Here is a 22,683-nt window from a genome sequence, read left to right as displayed (position 1 = left end):
CTATAGATTCTGATACATACATATGATGCATATGGAAAAATATAAAAAGAGAATACTTGGTGAGAGCACAAACAACTAGGGACAGGGGTAAATAGTGAAAGTCCTAAAAGCAATAGTTGGGACACAAACTGATTATATAAAGGAACAATGGGGTTCCAATAAGCGATTCAGAAGGGAAATATCTAAGACATGGTGGGGAGCTCAGATCAAATAATTAATAAAGAATCTTACTTGTATTGAAAAACAGTGCCAAGTATTACAGGGTACCTGAATCTAAAAACATTTCCATAGGTGAGAACACCCACCTGAGGCTTCATATGACCGATATACCACCCATCTTCTTGCAGATAAGCTCTCTCTACCCTCTACCCAAGACCTGCTCAAGGAAAAGAAAAAAAAAAGAAAAACAAAACTATACAATTTTAAAAGACCCTGCTGTGAATAGAACACTTTATTATTTGAGTTATGATTTGGACAAAGGTTCAATGAGATGGGGTTCCTTCCAACATGAAATTTATCATCTGTAGATATAAGGAATACAATAGCTTTCCCACCCCTATAGATGACTTAGAGAAGAAGCCTCAAGTCCCCTAAGTCACCCTCTCTCCAAGTAAGGCCTGTAGAGTCACCCCCAGAATTCTCATTTTCCTAACTATCAGGAGTCTGAATGTCAATTAGCTGCCAATGTCCTAATCTGTACCCAAAACATTCCCAGCAAAATTCAACATTAATCCCCAAAGTTTGACTTCCACAACAGGTCAAAGACATCCACTTAGTTTTCTCCAAACTTAGTCTTTCTTGACCAATTTAAGAACCTATGAAAAACCAACCACACATCATTGGTTTGGGTGACCAATTGCACCAGTGGACTTGATGTGTGTACATTCTCCCTAATTGACTTTCGTTCTGTACTTTGTTCACTGAAGCTGGCTTATTAGTTCTCTATGCTGACTTTGGGTTCCATTTTGTGGTGGTCTTTTTTCCTCAATCATATTTTAGAATATTGAACCTCTGTCAAACTGACTTAAAACTATATGGAGAGATATTTGGCATATGTACATAATACTAAATAATATTAAAAAATAATATCAAATATAGACAAATGTCATGGTAGGTATTTCTCAGAATAATAATAATAATAATATATATATGTATATATATATATATATATTTTTTGGTGGCACAACGAGGGTGAAGTGACTTGCCCAGGGTCACATAGCTAGTAAGTGTAAAGTATCTATGGCTGGATTTGAAATTAGGTCCTCCTGAATCTAGGGATGGTGCTTTATCTACTTTGCCACCTAACTGCCCCCAGAAAACAATTTCTTAAGAAACCAATATTTGCCAAACACTATAATAAACCCTGGAGAAACAAGAAAAGGCAAAAAGAAAAGATTTCCTCTCAAGGACCTCACATTCCTATGGGGGAGACAGAGAAGAGGATAAATTATGAAACGTTCGACCTCCAATTGGAACATTTTCTATTAAATCCTTTAGGTGACATGGAGCCAGTATTGTTTATTGAATGAAGGAGGGGCTCATGAAAACATCAGACCTGCACTTTGGTGAAATTTCTGTGATATCTTATTAGAGAATGTGAAGGAGTAGGTAATGGATCATATATGAGGGATGTTAGGAATTACATTTGCCAATAGTTTAGATATGGACAGTGATAGTGTAAAAAATAGTATGACAGTTACCAGATAACTGAATTTGATGATGTCCTAAATAGTAATAAGGAAGACAGGAGAATGAGGGAGGCAGCTAGGTGGTACACAGGCTAGAGTGCCAGGCCTGGAGTGAGGAAGAACTATCTTCCTGAGTTCGAATCTAACATCAGACACTTACTAGCTGTGAGACCCTGGGTAAGACACTTAACTCTGTTTGCCTCAATTCCATATCTGTAAAACAAGCTGGAGAAAAAAATGGAGAACTGCTTATGTATTTTTGGTAAGAAAAACCCAAATCAAGGTCAAGACATGCCTGAAACAACTGAACAACAAAGGAGGAGATGAGGTTGTGGAGGGGAAAGATAATGAGTTCAGTTATGAATATGTTGAGTTTAAGATGTCTATCCAACATCATTTTGAGATATCTAAAGGGAAATTGGAGATTTGAGATTGGGGGTCAATGGAGAGGTTCAGGGAGTATAGGTATATTTGAGAATCATCAACAAAGATAGATAACTAAATCCATGGAAACTGATCATCTTACCAAGTGAAATTATATAAAGAATAGGATAGAGTTCAGAAAAGATTCTTACAGAATCCCCATGGTTATTGGGCATGATATATATGAAGATCCATCAAAGTAGAATGTGAAGATGTGATCTAACAGGTAGGAGGAGAATCAAAAGGGAAAAGTATTACGCAAATCTAGAGAGAAGGGAGCATCAAGCAAAAGTAGTTGACAAATAGTGTCAAAGACTGCAGAGAGGTTAAGAAGAATGAAGACTGAGAAAGCACTATTTGTTTTGGCAATTAAAAGATCTTTGGTAACTTTGGAGAGAACAGTTTCATTGAATAGAAACCAGATTGTTAAATATTAAAAAGAGAAGTGGAGGTGATAATTATGCAAGTGTAGGCATTAAAATTAGCCTCAGGCTCCTCTAGCAGGCATTTTCTTGTTTCTCCAGGATTTATTATAATGTTTGGCCCCAGGAATGGTGCTGCAGGGCTCTGCCAATGTGGAGGCCCTCTTGCACAGTGCTGAGGCACAGGAGAGGCCTAAGGGACGCTGGAGCTTGCTTCACCCAGCCCCCAGTTCCCAGCAGGCACAGCAAGGAGCTCTGTGGAGGCCCTGGGATGGCGAGCCTGATTTTCATCTGAGACAGGATGTTAATAAAAAGAAACGCAGGGAGACATAAAGGGGGTTTTCATCAGAAGAAGCAGGGGATGACAGCCAGAGAGAGAAGAGATTGAGTGGGGATGGTAAGAAAGCTGTAGGTGTGGCTGACAGTGAAAGGGTCAGACCAGGGAAGGAGATGTGACTCTGGGGTTGGAAGCGCTAGTGGTGGGGCAACAGCAGGAAAGAAAGTTTAAAATGCAGTCAAATCTTATTTTACTTTTGTTGCCTTTGTCCCTAAGTTTATTCACCTAAATAAATCCTTTGCTATTAAATTGGAAGAGGCTGTTTGCTTATCAATTTGGGAAAAGCAGTGGGGAAATTTTTAAATGGCCCATGCTCAATTAAAAACAGTCAGATAGCCATCCAGGAACTAGGGGCTGGGTGAAGCAAGCTCTGGTGTCCCTCAGGCCTGCAGTGTGCCTCAACACAGTGTGGGAGCCTCTGCATGGGCCACGCCTTGCCACGCCACATCCAGGACCAGGGGTTTTCCTCCACACCTCTTAGCCTGGCTCAGAGGCCCCTGCAGCTGAAACAGAGGGGGAGGGGCAGCTCTGCTTGGGGATGCTGAGGCTAATTTTAGGGTCTACACAAGATTTTGTCAATGAGTTTAACCCCAAAAGGGAAAACAGATATTGTATAATAGGTGGGGGAATAGATGAATATAGTTAGGGTTTTCTGAAAATGTGGAGAACGTGGGCATGTTTGTGGGCAGTAGGGCAGCAAAAAGGAAACAGGGAGACATCCAAGATAAATGAGAGTGGGAATGAAAGAAGAGACTGGAGAATACAAGTTGGAATATCACTTATACCTGTAATAGTTATTTTTCTTATTAGGGAGGAAGTTCTTCTTTTCCTGTTAAATGAGGTGAAAGGTTTCATAGACATACAGACATCTAATATAAAAATGAGAGGGCAAGGGGAACTCTCCCCAAATGGCTTTATTTTTTCCTAGTGAAATATGGAACAAATTGGGGAGAAGAAGGAAGGGAGAGAGGAAGGAAGGGAGGCAGCGTGGGAGGGAGGGAGGGAGAGAGAGAGAGCTAGCTAGTGTGAGTGTGCCAGGAGAAGGATGGATGAAAAGCTTTGGAAAAGATCTGGTAGTGAGTGGAATAGAGAATTGATTAGGGAGGTATAAAATGATTTCCTTGTTACAATGAGGAGCTGCTTCAGAATATGTAACATAATTTTGTACTAGTTTCAATCACCATGGTTTCTAGATTTTTACAAACTGTGTTCTCCAGCACATCAGTGTGAATTAAGGTAGCAGATGATAGGAACAATCCAAGCCTGAGGATTGGCAGGAAAAGATAGGGAAGTGAGGCAGATATATCCAGTGAAGGGGTTATGGCCTGAGAATGACCTGAACATCATAAAAGAAGCCCAAAAGGTGGTTCAGGGGGGAGTGGAAGGTATGACAAGAGAACATAGTATAGAAATTCAGAGAGCTAGGATTGGAGCCCCGAAAAAGCATCAAGGAATGAAAATGACTGCATTAGGCAGTTCATTTAAAATGTATATTCTGAGAGAAAATGACCAGACAGGGGGAGGACCTACAAGGGCAAAGAAATCTTCCAGAGTAAGAAGATGCTGGGTCATGGTGGAGACACATACACACTTATAAATTGTAACACGCATATATATGTGTGTGTATATCTATATTTGTGTGTGAATATATATATATGCACGTGTGTGTGTTTATTTTTAATTGCATGTGACCTTTTCATAATACAAAAATGTATCTTTGTTTCTCATTTCTGTATTCTGAACTCCTTTTAAACTAGCTTCAAGTTACAAAAAATAAAGAAAACATATTCCTCTTTTCTTTCTTTAAAAAAATGTTTATTGTTTGGTACAAATAATCTGGAGGCTTTAATGTATTTTTCAACACTGGGATTCTTTGTTAGCTGTTAAGTATATAAAAATGTCCCTCCTTCCCCAAAGTGCAGGGCAGAATGGGTTATTACTGCTATTCCAGTGAATTAGATTACTTAAAGTAAAGGGGGGAGGGAGAGAGAAAGAATTAGATTGTGAAAATGCTTAGCCAATGTAGGTATCCAGCTGACTGAACATTTATAGGCACTTTGCCACCAAGGCAAGGTAAATTCACCTATAAGGAGCTATTTAAAAAAACATCTGGATAATGAGAATTGTTAAACTCACCCAATTGAATTTCACCTAACTTTAGACAATGGGAAGAAATAGGGATAATGTAAGGGGATGACAATATAAAGGGTGACAAGTTAACCCTCTATAAGAAAATAGGCTGTTTTAATACAGAAAACACTGGCTTATAGTCAAGAAAAACTGGGCTTAAAAACCTGCCTCAAATGCTTTCTGAATATTTATTCATCATTAAGTAATTTATCAAGGATGGAGACAAAGAGAAGGACAGAAGGAGGGCAAGGAGGGGAAGGAGAGAAGAGGAGAATGAGGAGGAGGAGGAGAAGGAGAAGAAAGAAGAAAAAAGAAAGAAGAAAAAAGAAAGAAGAAGAAGAAGAAGAAGAAGAAGAGAAGAGAAGAGAAGAGAAGAGAAGAGAAGAGAAGAGAAGAGAAGAGAAGAGAAGAGAAGAGAAGAGAAGAGAAGAGAGAAGAGAATGAGAGAGGGGGTGGGGAGGGTGGGAGGAAGAAAGGAGAGAAGGAAGGAATAGCAAGAGAATTTTAATGTCCTGAATCTTAATAAAACTGGTTCCCTTACTTGTGTTGGTTTCCCTGTCACACAGACAAGGTCATTACAATCTCCAATGTTGATTTCCCTTTGCAGTATAAGACTGGCATTCCAAAATATTGTCCTCTGAGTCTTCTAAGTAAATCTTGAAATGCAGGTTCATGTAAATTCCACTTGCAACAGGATGTTTACTTCCCATGTAACCCTGAGAGAAAAAGAACCTGAATGTTTCTATCATTTAGTGCCTAGATCTACAGAAGTAGAGCCTTTAGAAGTTAATATCAGCTAATTAATCCAGCCCATTAGCCCCAAACCTCCCTGAATGCTGAAAAGTACTGCTAATGTAATAAGCTTCTCAGTTAATGGAGTCAGATCTTACTTCAGAGAACAGGCAGCGCCTCATTCATTACTTTAATCAACTGTCCGCAACACTTCACATACAGTATATATCCTGATGGGGAAGCCATCAAGATGAATGGGAATGTTCTGTTTCATTAAGTCCAAAAAAAAGGAGAAAAAACAAAAAACAAAAAAAGTCCAGATTTTAGGAAGAAAGCAAATAAGAAAGCAGAAAATGGACTTTGTCACTTGTGAAGGGAGCAAGAATACTGATCTGTATTTTCTAGCCAGAGAAACTTTTCCAGTGCAATGAGATGTTAAGTAACTTGTCCTGCACCACAGAGTAGTAGTTGTGGTCCTTCATACACAAAAAGGATTGAAATTACATCATTATTTTGGGGTCAACATAGGAGTATGTCTGACTGTTACCAATTAGACCAAATGAGCTTGGAATACCCTTCCACAGGTAGAGTACATATGAGTATTTGGAGTGGAAATGCCTCTTAATTTGGGCAATTTATCTTTCATTTGATCATAGAGCACAACTTCTTTGATGCAGACATGCCATACTGGGAGGACCTTGGCTCTTGTCTCTCATCAGTCAGTCAATTCCAAAATTCTTCAGGGAAACCTAGAAAGGATCCTGTATCCCTTCTTCTGACCTCTGTGTGATCACTTGTGTGAGTTTTCCATAAAATAGTCTTTCAGGCAAACTTGTGTTTTGCATTAGAACGACATGGTCAGCACACTGGAGTTGCAGTCTTTGCGTGAGAGGTTAATGCTTGACAGTCATGCTAGAGGAAGAACTTCAGTGTTTGATAGCTTGTTTGGCCAGGTTATCTTCAGAATCTTCCTATGAAACTTCAAATGGAAGCAATTCAGTTCCTAGAATACACCTGTTATCCTGTCCAGTTTTCACAGTCATACAACAATGAGGTCAGCAAACAGATGTCTAGACCTTGAATTTATGGTAGACAGCCTAATACTTCTCTCCAACACTTTTTCTTTCTTCCTTCCTTCCTTCCTTCCTTCCTTCCTTCCTTCCTTCCTTCCTTCCTTCCTTCCTTCCTTCCTTCCTTTCTTTCTTTCTTTCTTTCTTTCTTTCTTTCTTTCTTTCTTTCTTTCTTTCTTTCTTTCTTTCTTTCTTTCTTTCTTTCTTTCTTTCTTTCTCTTTCTTTAGCTTTCTTTTTTCTTTTTCTCTTTCTTTAGCTTTTTCTCTTTTTCTCTTTTCCTTCCTTCCTTCCTTCCTTCCTTCCTTCCTTCCTTCCTTCCTTCCTTCCTTCCTTCCTTCCTTCCTTCCTGCCTGCCTGCCTTCCTTCTTTCCTTCCTTTCTTTCTTTCCTTCCTTCCTTCCTTCTTTCTTTCTTTCTTTCTTTCTTTCTTTCTTTCTTTCTTTCTTTCTTTCTTTCTTTCTTTCTTTCTTTCTTTCTTTCTTTCTTTCTTTCTTTCTTTCTTTCTTTCTTTCTTTCTTTCTTTCTTTCTTTCCTCTTTCTTTCTTTCTTTCTTTCTTTCTTTCTTTCTTTCTTTCTTTCTTTCTTTCTTTCTTTCTTTCTTTCTTTCTTTCCTCTTTCTTTCTTTCTTTCTTTCTATGGCCTATAGGTTTAACCTCATATGTATTAGAATACAGTATTGAATTGGCCTCAAGAAAAATTAAAAAAAAATTCTGCAGGGGAATTTTGAAACTATGCCCAAGTGGCTATCAAACTTTTTGTACCGTTTGATTCAGTAATATTTGTATCCTGAAGTCATCAAAAAGGAGGGAAGGAACTATTTGTACAAACACATATTTATAATGACTGTTTTTGTGGTGGCTAAGAATTGGAAATCAAAGGGATGCCCATCAATTGGGGAATGGTTAAGCAAACTGTGGTACATGATTGTAATGGGATATTATTGTGCTATAAAAATGACAAGCAGGTTGATTTCAGAAAAACCTGTACTTATATGAACAGATGCAAAGTGAAATAAACAGAACCTCGGGAATATTATACATAATAAGAGCAATATTGTTCCATAAATAATTGTGAATGACTTAGCTATTCTCAGCAATACAATGATACATGAAAATTCCAAAGGACTAGTGATGAAGCATACTATCTGCCTCCAGAGAAAGAATTGATATTGTTTTAATACAAAATGAAGCATACTATTTTTATTTTCTTTCATTATTTTTCTTCTGCATGTCTTCTTGTACAAAATGACTGATATGGAAATGTATTACATGATGGCACATATATAACTTATGTCTGATTGCTTACCATCTCAGGGAGGAGAGAGAGGATGGAGGGATAGATTTTGGAATTTAAAACTCAAACAATGTTAAAAATTGCTAAATGTAATTGGGGGAATAAAATACATTTTAAAATAAAGTACAAAATGTAAGCAGTTGTTTTAAAGGCCTTGTTTTCTCCTAATGTCATCTTCTCTAGGTAGAAACAACTGCTACAGCATATCTTCTGGTTACTGTGAATGATTCTAGTGACTTTTCCCAGATCAACTAGGTAAAGCTTTTAGGGAAGTACTTTGTATTTATTTGGCATAAATTTTCTCTATACTCTAACATGTCATGTCATCTTCTCTAAAGATAATGGATAGTCCTTGAGGGCAAGGATTATTTCATTTTCTTTCCATGTATCCCAGGAGCTTGACATGGTTTGTTCCACATATAGTTAGGTACTTCATTATTGCTTATGGATTGTAACGATTGGAATAATGCCACCTGCTGGATACTTACTGTAGAAGAGTTCTGCCCATGAAGGGAAGGTCTTTGAGGGCAAGACCAGGAGTCTTTTCTTCAGGATTCAGGAAGTGACACGGACTAGTGGGAGGAGGAAGGAAGAGACTGGCGCTCAGTCTGGGGCTCTTTCCTCTGGACTCTGGCGGAGAAGGGAGCTAGAAATGCGCTCTCACTTTAATAGATAGGAATCTAGACCTTTCTCTCTCTCTTTACCAAATTCTTATTCTCCTTAATAAATGCTTAAAAGTCTAACTCTTGCTAAAGCTTATAATTTATTGGCGACCACTCATTAAATATTTTAGACAGACTAGCTAGAATTTTAACCCTTAACAGGATTAAGTGATTGGAATCAAATGGAAAGAGCCATGAACTTGTAGACTGAAACATGACTTTTGTTCTGTTTTCTGCCACTTGAGACTTAGAAATTTTAGCAAATAATTTGTTTGATTCTCATTTTCTTCATCTATTAAATTTGACAAGAAAAAATCTTAACTCACTTCTAACTTCATAATCCTAGAATCTTAGTGCTGGGCTTTTCTTCTCATTAAAAAATACACACACACACACACACACACACACATACACACACACACACACACATATGATGATTTGAAGTAGCACCTGAATATAGGAAAGATGTTATGCAAGCTGGAACAAATTTATTATCCTTTCAGAATCAAAATTTCATTACCTTTAAGATGAGACAGACTAGACGATTTCCACTGTTGTTTTCAATTTACTTATCAATAATGAACTTGAAGTCAGAAAACTGGTCATATATTTAATGACACCTTGGAGAAATCACTTCATCAATGAAGGCCACATTATTTTTATTTTTAAAGTGAGTAGGATGGTGCATATGGGCCACCTGAGGTCCCTGCTCCTTCTAAAAGTATAATTATTTGGAATCTTCTCCCTAGATCTCAGGGCATAGGAAAATGGGAGGAGGAAGAGGGGAGGGATTCTCCAGATTTGGGCTTTTCCCATTTTTTTTTATAGCTTTCTATCATATGAAGATCAAATCTTCATATTCTATTTACCCATTCTTGTCGTGAAGTATTAGAATGAGTATTTATTATAAAATCAGTTTAGAAATTCACATAGCTCCCATTTCACTAATCAACATCCTCCTTTTCTTTTGATGAAAATGACTGTCCATCTTCATTAAGCCATTCAAAAGGATTGTATTCTTCATCTATATACTGTGACGTGCTCCTTTTTAAATGATTTCAGTTACCAGACATTCTAGTGGGGTTTGGGGAAATGAGGGCCCAAATGGCATTTTGGAAATTGGATATCAACTTTTTTATTACTCCAATACTATGACTGAAATGGGAACAATGCACAAGGAACGTTAATAAAGAAGATGGATGGAGGTCTAAGGCAATTTGAGAGGGATCAGCCTTTTAAACAACTTATGCTTCATACGAATACATTGAGTGTATTAGAAACTTATTCCTATTACTAAACTGGATTCCAGAGACCTTTATGACCCCATCCATTATCATGCAGCCATTAATTGAGCCCTGCCTTGGCTAGACTGCCTCTTTTACTCCCAACAACCTTTTTAATATTGTATAATATCCTTGCTTCAGAAGTGTAAGTATGCTATATTCTAGGTTTTAATGTGTACTCAGTTTGTGTGAGCATAATGAATAGATATGGATAGATTGCAATTTGTATTGTAAGAGGGAGTGCTCACATACAATTGTGGAATGAGAGATCCATTGGAGTGTTGGAGTGTAGGAGGTATAGGTTGTTGAATTAAAGCTCTGTTTTTGTTTTTTTTTTTAATAAATTAAAAAAAACGTGTGGATGTGGGATGGGGTGGGGTAATTGACTAAATCTGTTGAAGGTGAAAGTGAATAGAGAAATGATCTACTCTAGGAACCTCATTATGCAGATGAGGAAATTAGGAACCAGGAAGGGTGAATGTCTTACACAAGGTTAAAAAGTTAGGGAATAGCACACACAGAGCTGAGGCTAAGCCTGAGGAGTCTAAGCCAAAAGATCAGACCAGTAGCCCAAGCTGAATTTCTTTCAGATAAGATTTATACAATCAGAAACAGATTATAGCTGATCTTCACATTCTTCCAGAATTTAGAACAAAGTAGTTCTAAAGACTTCTGACATGGAGACTGTCATATGTTGGGCCATGATTTTTGCTTTTATTAGAAAATTTTATATACACACATATATACATTTGTGAATATATAAATATATATATGTACATATATATATGTAGACAGTCATGTATGGATATATACACAAACATATGTGAATATGTTTGCATGTATTTACATATATTTTACATATTTAAATAAAATGCTATGTTGTTTAGTTGTTTTTAGATATGTCCAACTCTTCATGGCCCATTTTGGGGTTATCTTGGCAAAGATACTGGAGTGGCTTGTCATTTCTTTCTCCAGATAATTTTACAGATGAAGAAACTAAGGCAAATAGGGTTAAGGGAATTATAGTGAGTCACAGACCTAAGTAAGTGACTGAAGATGAATTTGAAATCAGGTCTTCCTGACTCCAGACCTAGCATTCTATCTACTATGTCATCTAGCTGTGTGAGCACATACACATATACACATATACAAACATACAAATTTGACAGTAGTATGAAATGCATCAGAGTAAAATATAAGATAAATCATGTTAATATTGTAATATGAGTAACTGGCACCTTAAAACCAGTCGCTTTGGGCAGGTGGGGCTCATCAGCCTTGGCAGGCAACTCACCTAGGGGAAGGAACCCTGTAAAGGGTTCCTGTAAGGGGGGGGGGCTTTCTCTACAATTTGATGAGTCTGTTAGAATCTCAGAAGTGCTTAGTTTTTTCTTCTTATGTGACTAATAGTTGAAAAAGACTGTTATGTTTAGACCATAGAACAGAAATCTCAGGGAGTACATAACATGAAAGAAGACAGTCTTGTTTTCTTGGGATACAAAAGCAAAGGGTAGAAGGTACAGAAAGGGAAATCGAGGCTGGATGTTAAGTAAAATTCCACAAAATGAGAGTTATCCATAAGTAAAAGAGTTTGCCTTGGAAGGTGGTATTATTTTCTCCCACTCACTCCCCCCCCAACAACTCTTGAGGCATTCAAATAAATGATGGGATGTTATAGTCGAAATTGCTCTCTCAAAATAGGTTGCATTTCATGAGTACTGAAGCATCCTCACCTCTCCCCTTAAAATTATATGAGTCTCTTATATTCCCCTAGTAGAATGCTTTACTTCTTGAGAAACACAGGGGATTTTTTTTTGTGCATATGTATGTGTATGTGTGTGTGTCGTCCACAACATAAATTCTTAATAAATACTCGTTTTCATTTGTCAGTCAGTTACCTAGTTGTATCTATCCACCACTCAGTCTTTTACAATTTGTCACCTGCTTTCACCCTTTCATTGCAATTGTTTTATCTGATTTTTCTAATGAAATCCTTATTACTCAATCCAATGGGCCTTGCTCCATCAATAGTTTCGAGGACATCCCCTGAGACATCACACACTATTGGCTATCTTCACCTTCCTTACACTTAGTTTCTTCCTTAATTTTTGAGCTTCCTCTCTCTTCCTTCTAAGCCTTCATCTGCCTTAGTTACTGCCCTCCCCACCCTAACATTAAGCTTCTGAAAACTGCACTTTGTGTGTAATCCTGGAAAAAAAAATCAGTTCATTTGTCCAATCCTGTTTCCCCAGATTTAAAATGAGGGGATTGAAACTTGACAGATTTTATGGTCCTTTCTGGCCTTATCTGTGTTCCCATGATCCTCTTGCTCTCTTGAAATTAAAATAAAATGAATTTCTAGGCTCTTGATACTCTGTCTTTAATTGCATTTGCCTATTTCTGGTTTTATATGTAATAATAACTAGAATTTATTCAGTGCTTTAAGATTTACAAAGTGCTTTAAATGTTATATCATTTAATTTGCTCTTTATAAACCTATGCAGTAGATATTAGTATGATTCCCATTTTACAGTTGAGGAAAGGGAAGCACTGAGAAATAAAGTGTACCCAGTGTCAGTCAAAAACAATTCAACACCAAAAAATCAATCAAACAATCAGTCAATCAATCAATCAATAATTTTAAAAGGAGGCAGCTTAATTGTGCAGTGGATAGAGCACTGGCCTGGATTCAGGAGGACCCAAGTTCAAATTCAGCCTCAGACACTTAACAATTACTAACTGTGTGACCCTGGGCAAGTCACTTAACCCCAATTGTCTCACCAAAAAAAAATAATTCAAAAAACAGTTTTTGTTTGAAAGGAGCTGAGAGTTTACTGGAGGAAGACAATACACAAACATATGTGTTGACAAGATATAGACATGACGGACTGGAGATAGTCAATAGAAGGGAGTCAATATCATTATAAAGAATGTATCAAGGGCAGCTAGGTGGCACAGTGGATAAAAGCATCGGCCTAGGTTCTGGAGGACCTGAGTTCAAATCCAGTCTCAGACACTTGACACTTAACTAGCTGTGTGACACTGGGCAAGTCACTTAACCCCAATTGCCTCACCAAAAAAAAAAAAAAAAAAAGAATGTGTCAGGAAGTACTTATATAAATTCTAATTTAACTGAGATTTGAAGGAAGTCAGTGAAGATAGGAGGTGGAGATGAAAAGGGAGAGTATTTTAGGCATGATCAGAAAAGGGACAAAGAAAAGAAAGAGATGTATGCAGAGAAGCAAGTGGGTAACATTGTGACTAGAGTACTTGCTTGAATCAGGAAAGCTTACATTTGAATATTGCCTCAGACTCTCACTGTATGACTTAATTTGGATGTTTTATAGACATTTTCAATTTAACATATCTAAAACTGAGGTCATTATTCTTTCCCCTAAACCATCCTCTCATCCTAAGTTCCCTATTATTGTCATGAACAAAACATGCCTCCCATTTACCTAGGCACAGAACTCATGTTTTATCCCCAATTCATCATTCCCGTCCATACATCAAATACGCTGCTGAATCATATTTGTTTGATTTTCATGCCAACCCTTTTATTTGTCCTCATTCTCTTCCTTGACACTGTCACCCCCATGGGGTAGCCCTTGACCTCCTGAAATTTGAAACATTACAATAGTTTTTTGGTTGGTATCCCTACCTAAAGTCTCTCTCCACTCCACTTGTCTCCTTGATGCTCCTTGCAAGACATGCTTCTTTTTTGATAATCTATCTCACTCTCGTTTTCACTTTCTCCTTTCTTGCCTTTTTAATATCATGTACTTCCATGGTTTTAAATATAAAGATGATATATGTGACTTTGAAATATACAACTCTAGTCCCAACCTGCTTTCTTGAATTTCAAGTTAGCACTTAAAATTTCCTCAATATATTCTTCCGATTCTTCCTTAACACATTCACTGGTACCTTTAATTTATTCACTGATACCCCCACCCACCTAACCAGAAAATTCTCCTTCTTTTCTTGATTGCTCTTTCTGTTAATGATGCCAGTGTTCCTCCAGTAAGTATTCCTAGCAGTGTTGTTCTCAAGTTGACTGCTGTTTTCTCCCTACCTCCATCCTGGTGGAGGGAGAGCCTGACATAATGGATAGAATTCTGGTTTGGTACAGTGGGTTCAAACACCATCTCTTAGACTTGAAAGTTGTCTGAAAGAGATAAATCCCTTAACTTCTCCAAGCCTTAGCTTGGTTTATTGATCTGTAAAATGGGCAAACTACTAATACTAATTTCTGTAGTATAAGCCCTACAGAATTGTGGTGAGCCTGACTTTAGCAGTGCTTTTAAGGTACTTAATCAACCAGTTATTATTATTCTACCTCTTTAATAATTCATTCAAAATTTATTTTATTCCATTTTCTTCTCTCACCATCCTTGAATATAGAACAGTTCATGGGGCAGCTAGGTGGTTGTTCCAGAACTTGGGAGGACCTGAATTCAAATCTCACTTGAGACACTTACTAATTGTGTGACCCTGGCAAGTCACTTAATCCCATTTGCATTAAATTTCTAGGGGGAATCTCTAGTCATCCTGATATCTATCTTGGTACTGGACCCTGATGTCTCTGGAGAATAGATTGAGATTGGGGACATTGCACGTCCCTCCTTCACTTGAATAAAATTGAATGCAAGTCATGACATCATCTGATGTCATGGTCCTATTTGGAAACTAAGGACAAAAAACAAGAATAGTCACATAAAAGATCTTCCCACTTGCAAATGAGCCCCTTTTATAAACCATCCTATATGTCATGGTAGATCAGTCTTTATAGAATCACAGAATTGCCCAATTGCACAAGGCAATTATTTCAGCATATATATGAAAATAGAAATCCCTCTAAAACATTTCCAATTATTACTTATCATCTTGCTTTAAAGAATCCCTCATATGGGGCACCCCATGTCCTGCAAAGAAATACTATTCTACTTTGATATTGTGACATGGCAATGGATTTTTATTTTCTTCAACCCAAAATACAATCTCCCTCCATCAATCTGATCTATTGTCTTTAGTTCTGGACTTTGAGTTTAAGAAAACGTAGGGAGTTAGGTCCATGACTATATTGGTATAAGCTATGTTCTGGTGAGTTAAGACCTTCCACAAATTTAGGTTGACTACAGAGTAATAAAGCCTCCTAGAATAATTGAGGTTAAATGGCTTCACTAAGATCCTAAAGCCAGCATGTGTCCAAAGTGGAATTTTAGCCCAGATCTTCCAGACTCAGTTTAACTCTTTATCTACTATACTATGCTTGGTTAAGAAAAAGAAACCTTATCCTAAAAATTGAGCTCCAATAATGTTACCCCCTTTCTTGAAAATCTCCTGTCGTTTCCCAGTACCTGCTTATAGCTATCAAGCACACTGCTGTGAATAAGGAAATATAAATTAGCTTTATGCTTTTCATTGTCTGGCGAGACCTGTGTATTATAAAGCACAGTACAAAAACAGATAGTAAATCTGGAAAGGTAAGGAGACAAGCTTTTATCCCAAACTTGAAATAAATTGTAGCCCAAGTACATTAACCTATATTGTGCTGCATGAGTCAGTGAATGCAGAGTTTTCAAGTTAATCAGCCAGGATGGATGGGAAGAGACTTGTTGACAGCATAGGGCTGTACGGTGAATCACATTTACTTTTAAGACACACATTTGCAAGTAGTCTTTCACTAGTGATTGGAGTAGGCCATCCTTCAAGTCCATTATAAGGATATTAATGAATGCATTTGCCTTCAGGGAGCAATAGAAGAAATGCCAGATGCAGTGTAGATTTCTATTTGTTTTTTTGGTTCCCCTGTCCAGAATTAACAAATGATGCTCCACTGGAGACCTTCTATGAGAAATACACAAGCCACTGATAACATGCTCTGGCCAGAGTGATTTTCCAAGTTAAAAGAATACAAATCTTCATTTCATATTTGGGCAGTTGTGTTCTAAACTGATGATTGTAAACTCAGCATGAAAGGAGCTAAGCCAGTGTAAACTACATTATCTCCTCAAAACACATTGTTCCAGGGCATGTATTGCAGATGTTCACTCTGTCTCTTTCTCCTTTATCCTTCAGGTCCCACACCATATGAAGACTCTGCCCTATTACAGCTATGATCAGCCAGTCATCGGGTACTGCCAGGCTCATAAGCCTCTCCATGTCAACAAGGGATATGATACCATGTCCCGGGAGCAAGCTGAGACAACCAACCTGGAGCTCAGTCGAGACCACAGCTTCATTGCCACCATTGCCCGATCTGCGGCACCAGCCATTTATATTGAAAGAATACCCAATTAATGCTGAAGACCATTTCTCATGAGAGAGGGGACATTGTTGTTGGGGGGGGAGGGAGAGGGAGGGCTTTCACCTTAAAGGAGAACTGGATGTGAGATCACAACTACCCTTGCAGTTCCTGCCACAAATATTATGCCAGGAAGACAGATGGAGACCAGACAACCTTCAAGACAAAGAATTACTCTAGGATGGCAGGAAGTACTTTATGGCTCAGCAGGGAAAACTCCTGAATTTTTTTCTTTTGCTTTAAAATTTCAAAAGACAAAATTCTTGGATGTAAATAATAAAGAAAGATTGTCAAGTTCTTATTAAAATAGATTTCACTCTAGCTACATAAAAGAATGGATTAAGAGATCTGTTTGTATATCTGATTTTCTACACTGCACGGTTCATTCGTTAGTGAACCACAGGCAAAATTAAGGGTGGGAGGGAGGGATGAGGGGAAACTCAATACATGGTTTCTTTGTTAAGTGTTTATTACTCTGAAAACCTTGTTTCAATTGATTTTTTCCTTAAAAATATTTGGTTTGTGTTGTTTTTCTTCTTTTCTTTTTTTTTTCAAGTGTTTCTGTTTCCAACTCTGATCATGGGCATTAAGGCTTGTGCTAAACCTAAAGGATGCTTGCATTGGCACAGGACTCAAAGGAAAATAGATGATGACTGAGCTGAAAATGAGGATAATAACACAAATGAAAACAAAAACCCTAGGTGCATGTCCACTCAAGATGTCTGCTGTAAGCTGGGACAATTCTTGGAGTTTTTGTTTTTCTTTTTTTTTTCCTCTTTGTTACACTTTGATGTCAAGACAAGTCCAATTTTCTAGTTCTATCGTGAGAAAGAATACCAGGAAACTTGATGCAGACAAAACAACAAAAACATTAACATCAACAACAAAAACTGGCCAATCTGTTCCTTCCTGGAGTAGGTGGATTGAAGCAAAATTTGCCATGTGTGTGCTGAAGTGGAATACAAAGGCTGACCCACTCCTAAACAAGGAGACTGTGTAACATGAATTCTGTTTTGTTTATTTTAATTGATTATCAGTTAGCTTTTGTGTAGTTTTTATCAATAAAAGAAAAAAAAGTGGTGGAAAAATAAACATATTATTTTGTGGTTGGGACACCACAGCCAACCTAAGGTTTGAGTGTTTTCTCACCATATTGTAGATTCCTGTGTCTATGGTCTTCTCAGTCAAGTTATTTAATTCAATGCATTATATAATCGAGTGACACCTGTTTTATGACAGAGGAGATAATATATATAAGTATAAGATTAAGGCCATAGGATATTAGATTCACATTTAGAAGTGACCTTAGATGTCATATGTAGCAAAATCAGTTTACTCATTAGGAAACAAAGAACAAGGATATTCTATCATAGCTCTTTTTGATTCTCGCTGACCCCATTTGGTGTTTTCTTGGAAAAGATACTGGAGTGATTTGTCATTTCTGTTTTCATCTAATTTTACAAATAAGGAAACTGAGGCAAACAGGATTAAATGACTTGACTAGTGTCACATAGCTATTAAGGATCTAAAGGCATATTTGAACTCATGAAGATGAGTCTTCCTAAATCTATGCCCAACATTTTATGCACCATGCCACCTAGCTGCCTCGTATACATTCTAACATAGAGGTAGAGTTAAAAAAATAAAACAAAACATTAAGAGCCATTTAGCCCCACTTTTATTTTCAAATGAGGAAACTGAGACCTAGAAAGGTTGTCACTTATTCAATAATATCTATATATCAACTGTCAGAGTCTGCATTTCAATCTAGATTTTTTATTTTATTTTCAGTACTCTAATCATCAATTTTTTAAAAGAAGAGACAATGTTTGAATAGTAGTCATGGAAAAAATATAGATTTAAAATTTGAATGGAACTCAAAAGCCATTTAATCAAATTGCTCTCATTTTACAGAAAAAGAAACAGACACTGGGAGGATTCATGATTTACTTATATTATTATTTCGCATTAAAGAAGGGATCTAGGGGGCAGCTAGGTGGTGAAGTGAATAAAACACGAGCCCTGGATTCAGGAGGACTGAAGTGGTGACTTTGTGAGTGGAGAGAAGAGCTCAGATGTGAAAGTTGGAAAATCAAAAGGATGAGATATAACAATTGGTTGTATATATTGGAGTGAAAGAAGCTCTGGGATTACGCATAAGGCTAAGGTTATGAATGTGAGAGATTGGAAGAGTAGGTGTGTATTCAAAAGAATAGGGACAATTAGGAGGAATATAGGTTTGAAGGAAAAGATGTTAGATTCTGTTTTGGACATGGTGAGTTGGAGATGCCCTCAGGTCATTCAAGTCCAATAAGGGGGCAGTTCAGTGGCATAGTAGATAAAGTACTGGCCCTGGATTCAGGAAGACCTGAGTTCAAATCCAGCCTCAGACACTTGACACTTATTAGCTGTATGATCCTGGGCAAGTCACTTAACCCTCATTGCCCCACTAATAAAAAAAAAAAAATTAAAAATTGAAAAAGAAGGGATGTGAACCCAGAACCTCTCATTGCTGATGCATTGTACTTCCCTCTATAGTAGAAAGTCTTCTGTTTCCAGAGATATGACTCATCCAATTACACTATGCTACCTCTTCATGTACTTGCAATCTATTTGTGTACAACAGAATGCTATGACGCATATGAACATAGGACTAAATATAAGAAGGGTCCTAAAAGATTGTCTAGTCGAACTGCTTTATTTTATTTCCACATTCTCATTGTACAAATTAGGAAATTGAACCCCGAGTTTTATTAGAAGTAACAGTAGTAGTTCTTACCTGGCACATAATAGGCACTTCATAAGTATTGATTGATTAATAGGACTAGCATTAGCACTGACATTTATGTAACAACTATTATGCATCAGACACTTTGCTAAGCACTTTATAATAATTTCATTTGCTACTCAAAACCTTGGGATAGAAGTGCTGTTATTATTCCTATTTGAAAAAGTGAAGAAAAAAGATTTTAAGATGTTTGCTCAAAGTCCCACACCCAGTAAATGTCCTAGGCTGGATTCAAACTCAGGTCTTTCTGACTCCAGGCCCAGCTTTACTTCCACTGCACCATCTAGTTGCCTCAGTGATCCAACAACTTGTCCAATTCTCATTGCTAGTCCTTCTAAATAGTAGAACTAGTTTGACTAGATAAAAAGGAGAATGAAACTAATAGTGTCAAATTTTAAGTCAATATTTAACCTAAAGAGGAGAACATTTAGGGGCAAATTAGAGTTTCTTAAATATTAGAAAGATTCACTCTTGCAAAAGAGATTAGCCTTTTTGTTTTGTTTCTCACTTTGTTCCCAGATGGCAGTAACTGGAAAAAATGGGTTGATATTTTAGGGATTTTATTTAAGCTTAATATAAAGAGAAAAAATATAACTAAAAATAACAACAAAATAGAATGAAAACATCAAAAATAATAACTAATGTTTATGTAACTTTTTAAGGTTTAACAAGAACTTGTCATAAGTTTTTTTCAATTGGGCTTCATGAGAAATGTGGACAAACCACACAATAATTAGAGTTGTAGAATCAAGACAATGAATGCTGTGGTAAGTGATGGTTTCCCTCCTCTTTCCGAATTATTGAAGCAAAGACTGGAGGATCTTTTACTTTGGGGAAATAGTATAGATGGGATTCGCCTTCCAATTTGACTGGAATTTATCCTTTGACATTCTTTGAAATTCTGTGATTCTTGGATAGCTAGGTGGCACAGTGAATAAAACACCTGCCCTGGATTCAGGAGGACCTGAGTTCAAATCTTGCCTCAGACACTTGGCACTTACTAGCTTTGTGAACCTGGGCAAGTCACTTAACCCTCATTGCTCCACACAAAATAAATAAAATTATGTGATTCTAAAATTATGAGGCACAAAGAGATTAAAGGACATGTCCAAGATTAAATGGATGGTCAGTAGTACAAGTGGGATTTGAATTCAGGTATCTAGATCATTCAATACATTGTCTTTTCCACTCTGCCAAAAGAATAGGGTTTTGGTTTTTTTTGCAACAAATAGTTGTGAGATCAAAAAGGGAATGCTAAAATTTATAGTGATGGCTCTAAGACTTTTGGCCAGTGACACGCCAGAAGTGAGGATGCTGACACAGGGCTATCACTGTTTCAGGCAATAAAAGAAATTCATATCTCAGTAAAAATTGGAGTAGCCAGTGGAAAAATCCACATTTTAACCTAGCAGATTGGTCTGGTTGGTGACACAACAAAGGAATCCAGTCTAATCCTCAGGAATCAGTCCAGCAAACAAGCCTGGACATGATAAACTGTGGAACAAGACTGATAGGAGAGAAGCTTGTATTTGGGAGCCAAAAGTTTATTTGCCTGGCGTTCTGTTACTTGGCACCTGTTTTTAAACACTGCTGGATTGTCCCCTATCACCTGCTCTGGGCAATGCTGTGGCAGTTGGGTTGGGTCAATACAATGAGGGCTATAGCAAATCAGGAGAGCGAAGCTCACCGTACCCTCCCCTGTTCCCCATATGAATATTAGTGAATTACCCAGATTTCATAAATTATGGAAGAACTGGAATTCCAAATGAAGCCCACATGTGAAATATTGAGTTCCTACTGTGGATTCTAGGCACAGTAAAATGTTTTAACATCAAGGTTCCTTCTGCTTAGTTCCAAATATTCGCAAAATAGTGCCTCCTGAAACACCTCATGAATCTTGTAACATCAAAGGAAACCTCCTAAAGGAAATTCAATTCGATTCAATTCACATCAAAATCATTTAATTTCGACTCTGAACAGGGAATTGTGCTACACCCCAGAGACACAATGCTAGCTTCTGAGAAAGGTACAGATGGTTTTTATTTGCTAGGTATTATAGCAGGGAGAACGCTCTAAATTGGGAGTTGGTGAATCTGGGTACAAACCTATGCAATACTTACTACATGTTCGACTGGTGACATTCCACTTGGTTTCCTGTGCCTTGATTTCTTCATCTGTGAAATGAGGAATTTGGACTAAATGATCTCTGAAGTCATTGCAGCTCTAGATAAATTATAAGCATTTTTAGTCTTTTCCTCAATCTGGGCTTCAGATTTCTCATTAATCAAATGAGAGTGTTCAGAGGGTTATAGAGAAATTCAAGTTGAAAGAACCCATAGAAGTCATTTAGAATAACCATCATTTTTTCAAAAAAAGGAGCTGAAGCCCAATAATGAAATTCACTTCATAAGCACATAGGACATGGTCTGGAATGATAAAGTGTATGTTCCTAAAAGGCAAAAACTAATTTATATTTATCTTTTACTCTCAAGAGATGAAAAGTCTTGCTAGAACCTAGTAGGTATCTTAAGAAATTTTTGTTGATTATTCATTTAGAGGACCTTAGGGATCATCTATTCCAGTCCACTTATTTCACAGATGTATAATTCAGGTCAAATACTATTGACCAGTCAATTATTTATCTCTTACCATGCATCAGGAATTACATTAGATTGGGGGACAGAATGACAAAAAGAGAAACATTTCTTCCATTTAAAAGTCGATTTTTTTTTGTAGGGCAATGAAGGTTAAGTGACTTGCCCAGGGTTACCCAGCTAGTAAGTGTCAAGTATCTGAGGCCAGATTTGAACTCAGGTCCTCCTGAATCCAGGGCTGGTGCTCTATCCACTGCACCACCTAGCTGCCCCCAGAAGCCGATTTTTAAATGGGGAAGGAATATACACACATATGCATGCATATATGTATGTATCTATTAGTATAGATACATACATGTATGTGCATACATATGTAATGAAATTACCCAGATTAATAAAGGTCACATAGTAATAGAGAAAACTTTTGGATCTAGGTGTTTTCTCTAAACCCAATAGTCCTCAACATATACTGCTTCTACTAGAATCATTTCTCTATTCTCATCCTTTAACTTAGAATCCTGTGCTTCTACATCATTTCTATCTGTTACTCATGAATAGAAATTCATTAGAAGACCTTCATTTTATTTGATCAAAAGTTTTTAAGACCTGAAGCTGTTGCTGCCAATTTTCCTCAGGTTGTAAATTGGCTTTCCATCTATTTTTACTTTCCCAGGCATCCAGATAGAATGAACAAACTCGGAATTTAAAACTCAATCTCTGCAGATCAAACAAACACTTTTTATTCATCCATGGCCCTTCCTGGGAGTTGGACAAAAAATGGTCAACTGTTATTTAGAAGTGGCAAACCCATGACTGACTATTCATCTCTGGTCAATGGTTGTCTCCAGTTTAAGTATTTAAATTAAATATTTTCAGAGCTTAGAGATTATATTATCTGGTTGCATTATATGACATCTAAAAAGACAAAGGAAAGATACTTGTGGCACTGTAAAA

At 37.2% G+C, this 22,683-nt stretch overlaps 1 protein-coding gene across 3 annotated transcripts in view; it reads left to right on the top strand.

Moving 5' to 3' along the window:
• LRRTM4 (leucine rich repeat transmembrane neuronal 4) overlaps positions 1-16,757 on the top strand; it is an 886,616-nt gene extending 869,859 nt beyond the window's left edge. Inside the window, exon 3 of one of the 3 annotated variants that reach the window (XM_043983726.1) lies at positions 16,122-16,757. In XM_043983726.1, the coding sequence (XP_043839661.1) occupies positions 16,122-16,343 (222 nt within the window). In that variant the 3' untranslated portion in view covers positions 16,344-16,757. Of the gene's footprint in view, positions 1-8,278; positions 8,384-16,121 lie in introns of those variants that run through there. The other 2 variants (XM_043983732.1, XM_043983728.1) reach the window with 2 other exon arrangements.
• Positions 16,758-22,683: the final 5,926 nt, after the last annotated feature.

Source organism: Dromiciops gliroides, chromosome 2, assembly GCF_019393635.1.
Source record: "Dromiciops gliroides isolate mDroGli1 chromosome 2, mDroGli1.pri, whole genome shotgun sequence".
Classification (NCBI taxonomy): Eukaryota; Metazoa; Chordata; class Mammalia; order Microbiotheria; family Microbiotheriidae; genus Dromiciops; species Dromiciops gliroides.
The sequence above is the reverse complement of the archived record's forward strand: the minus strand, read 5'-3'. Positions and strand labels throughout refer to the sequence as shown.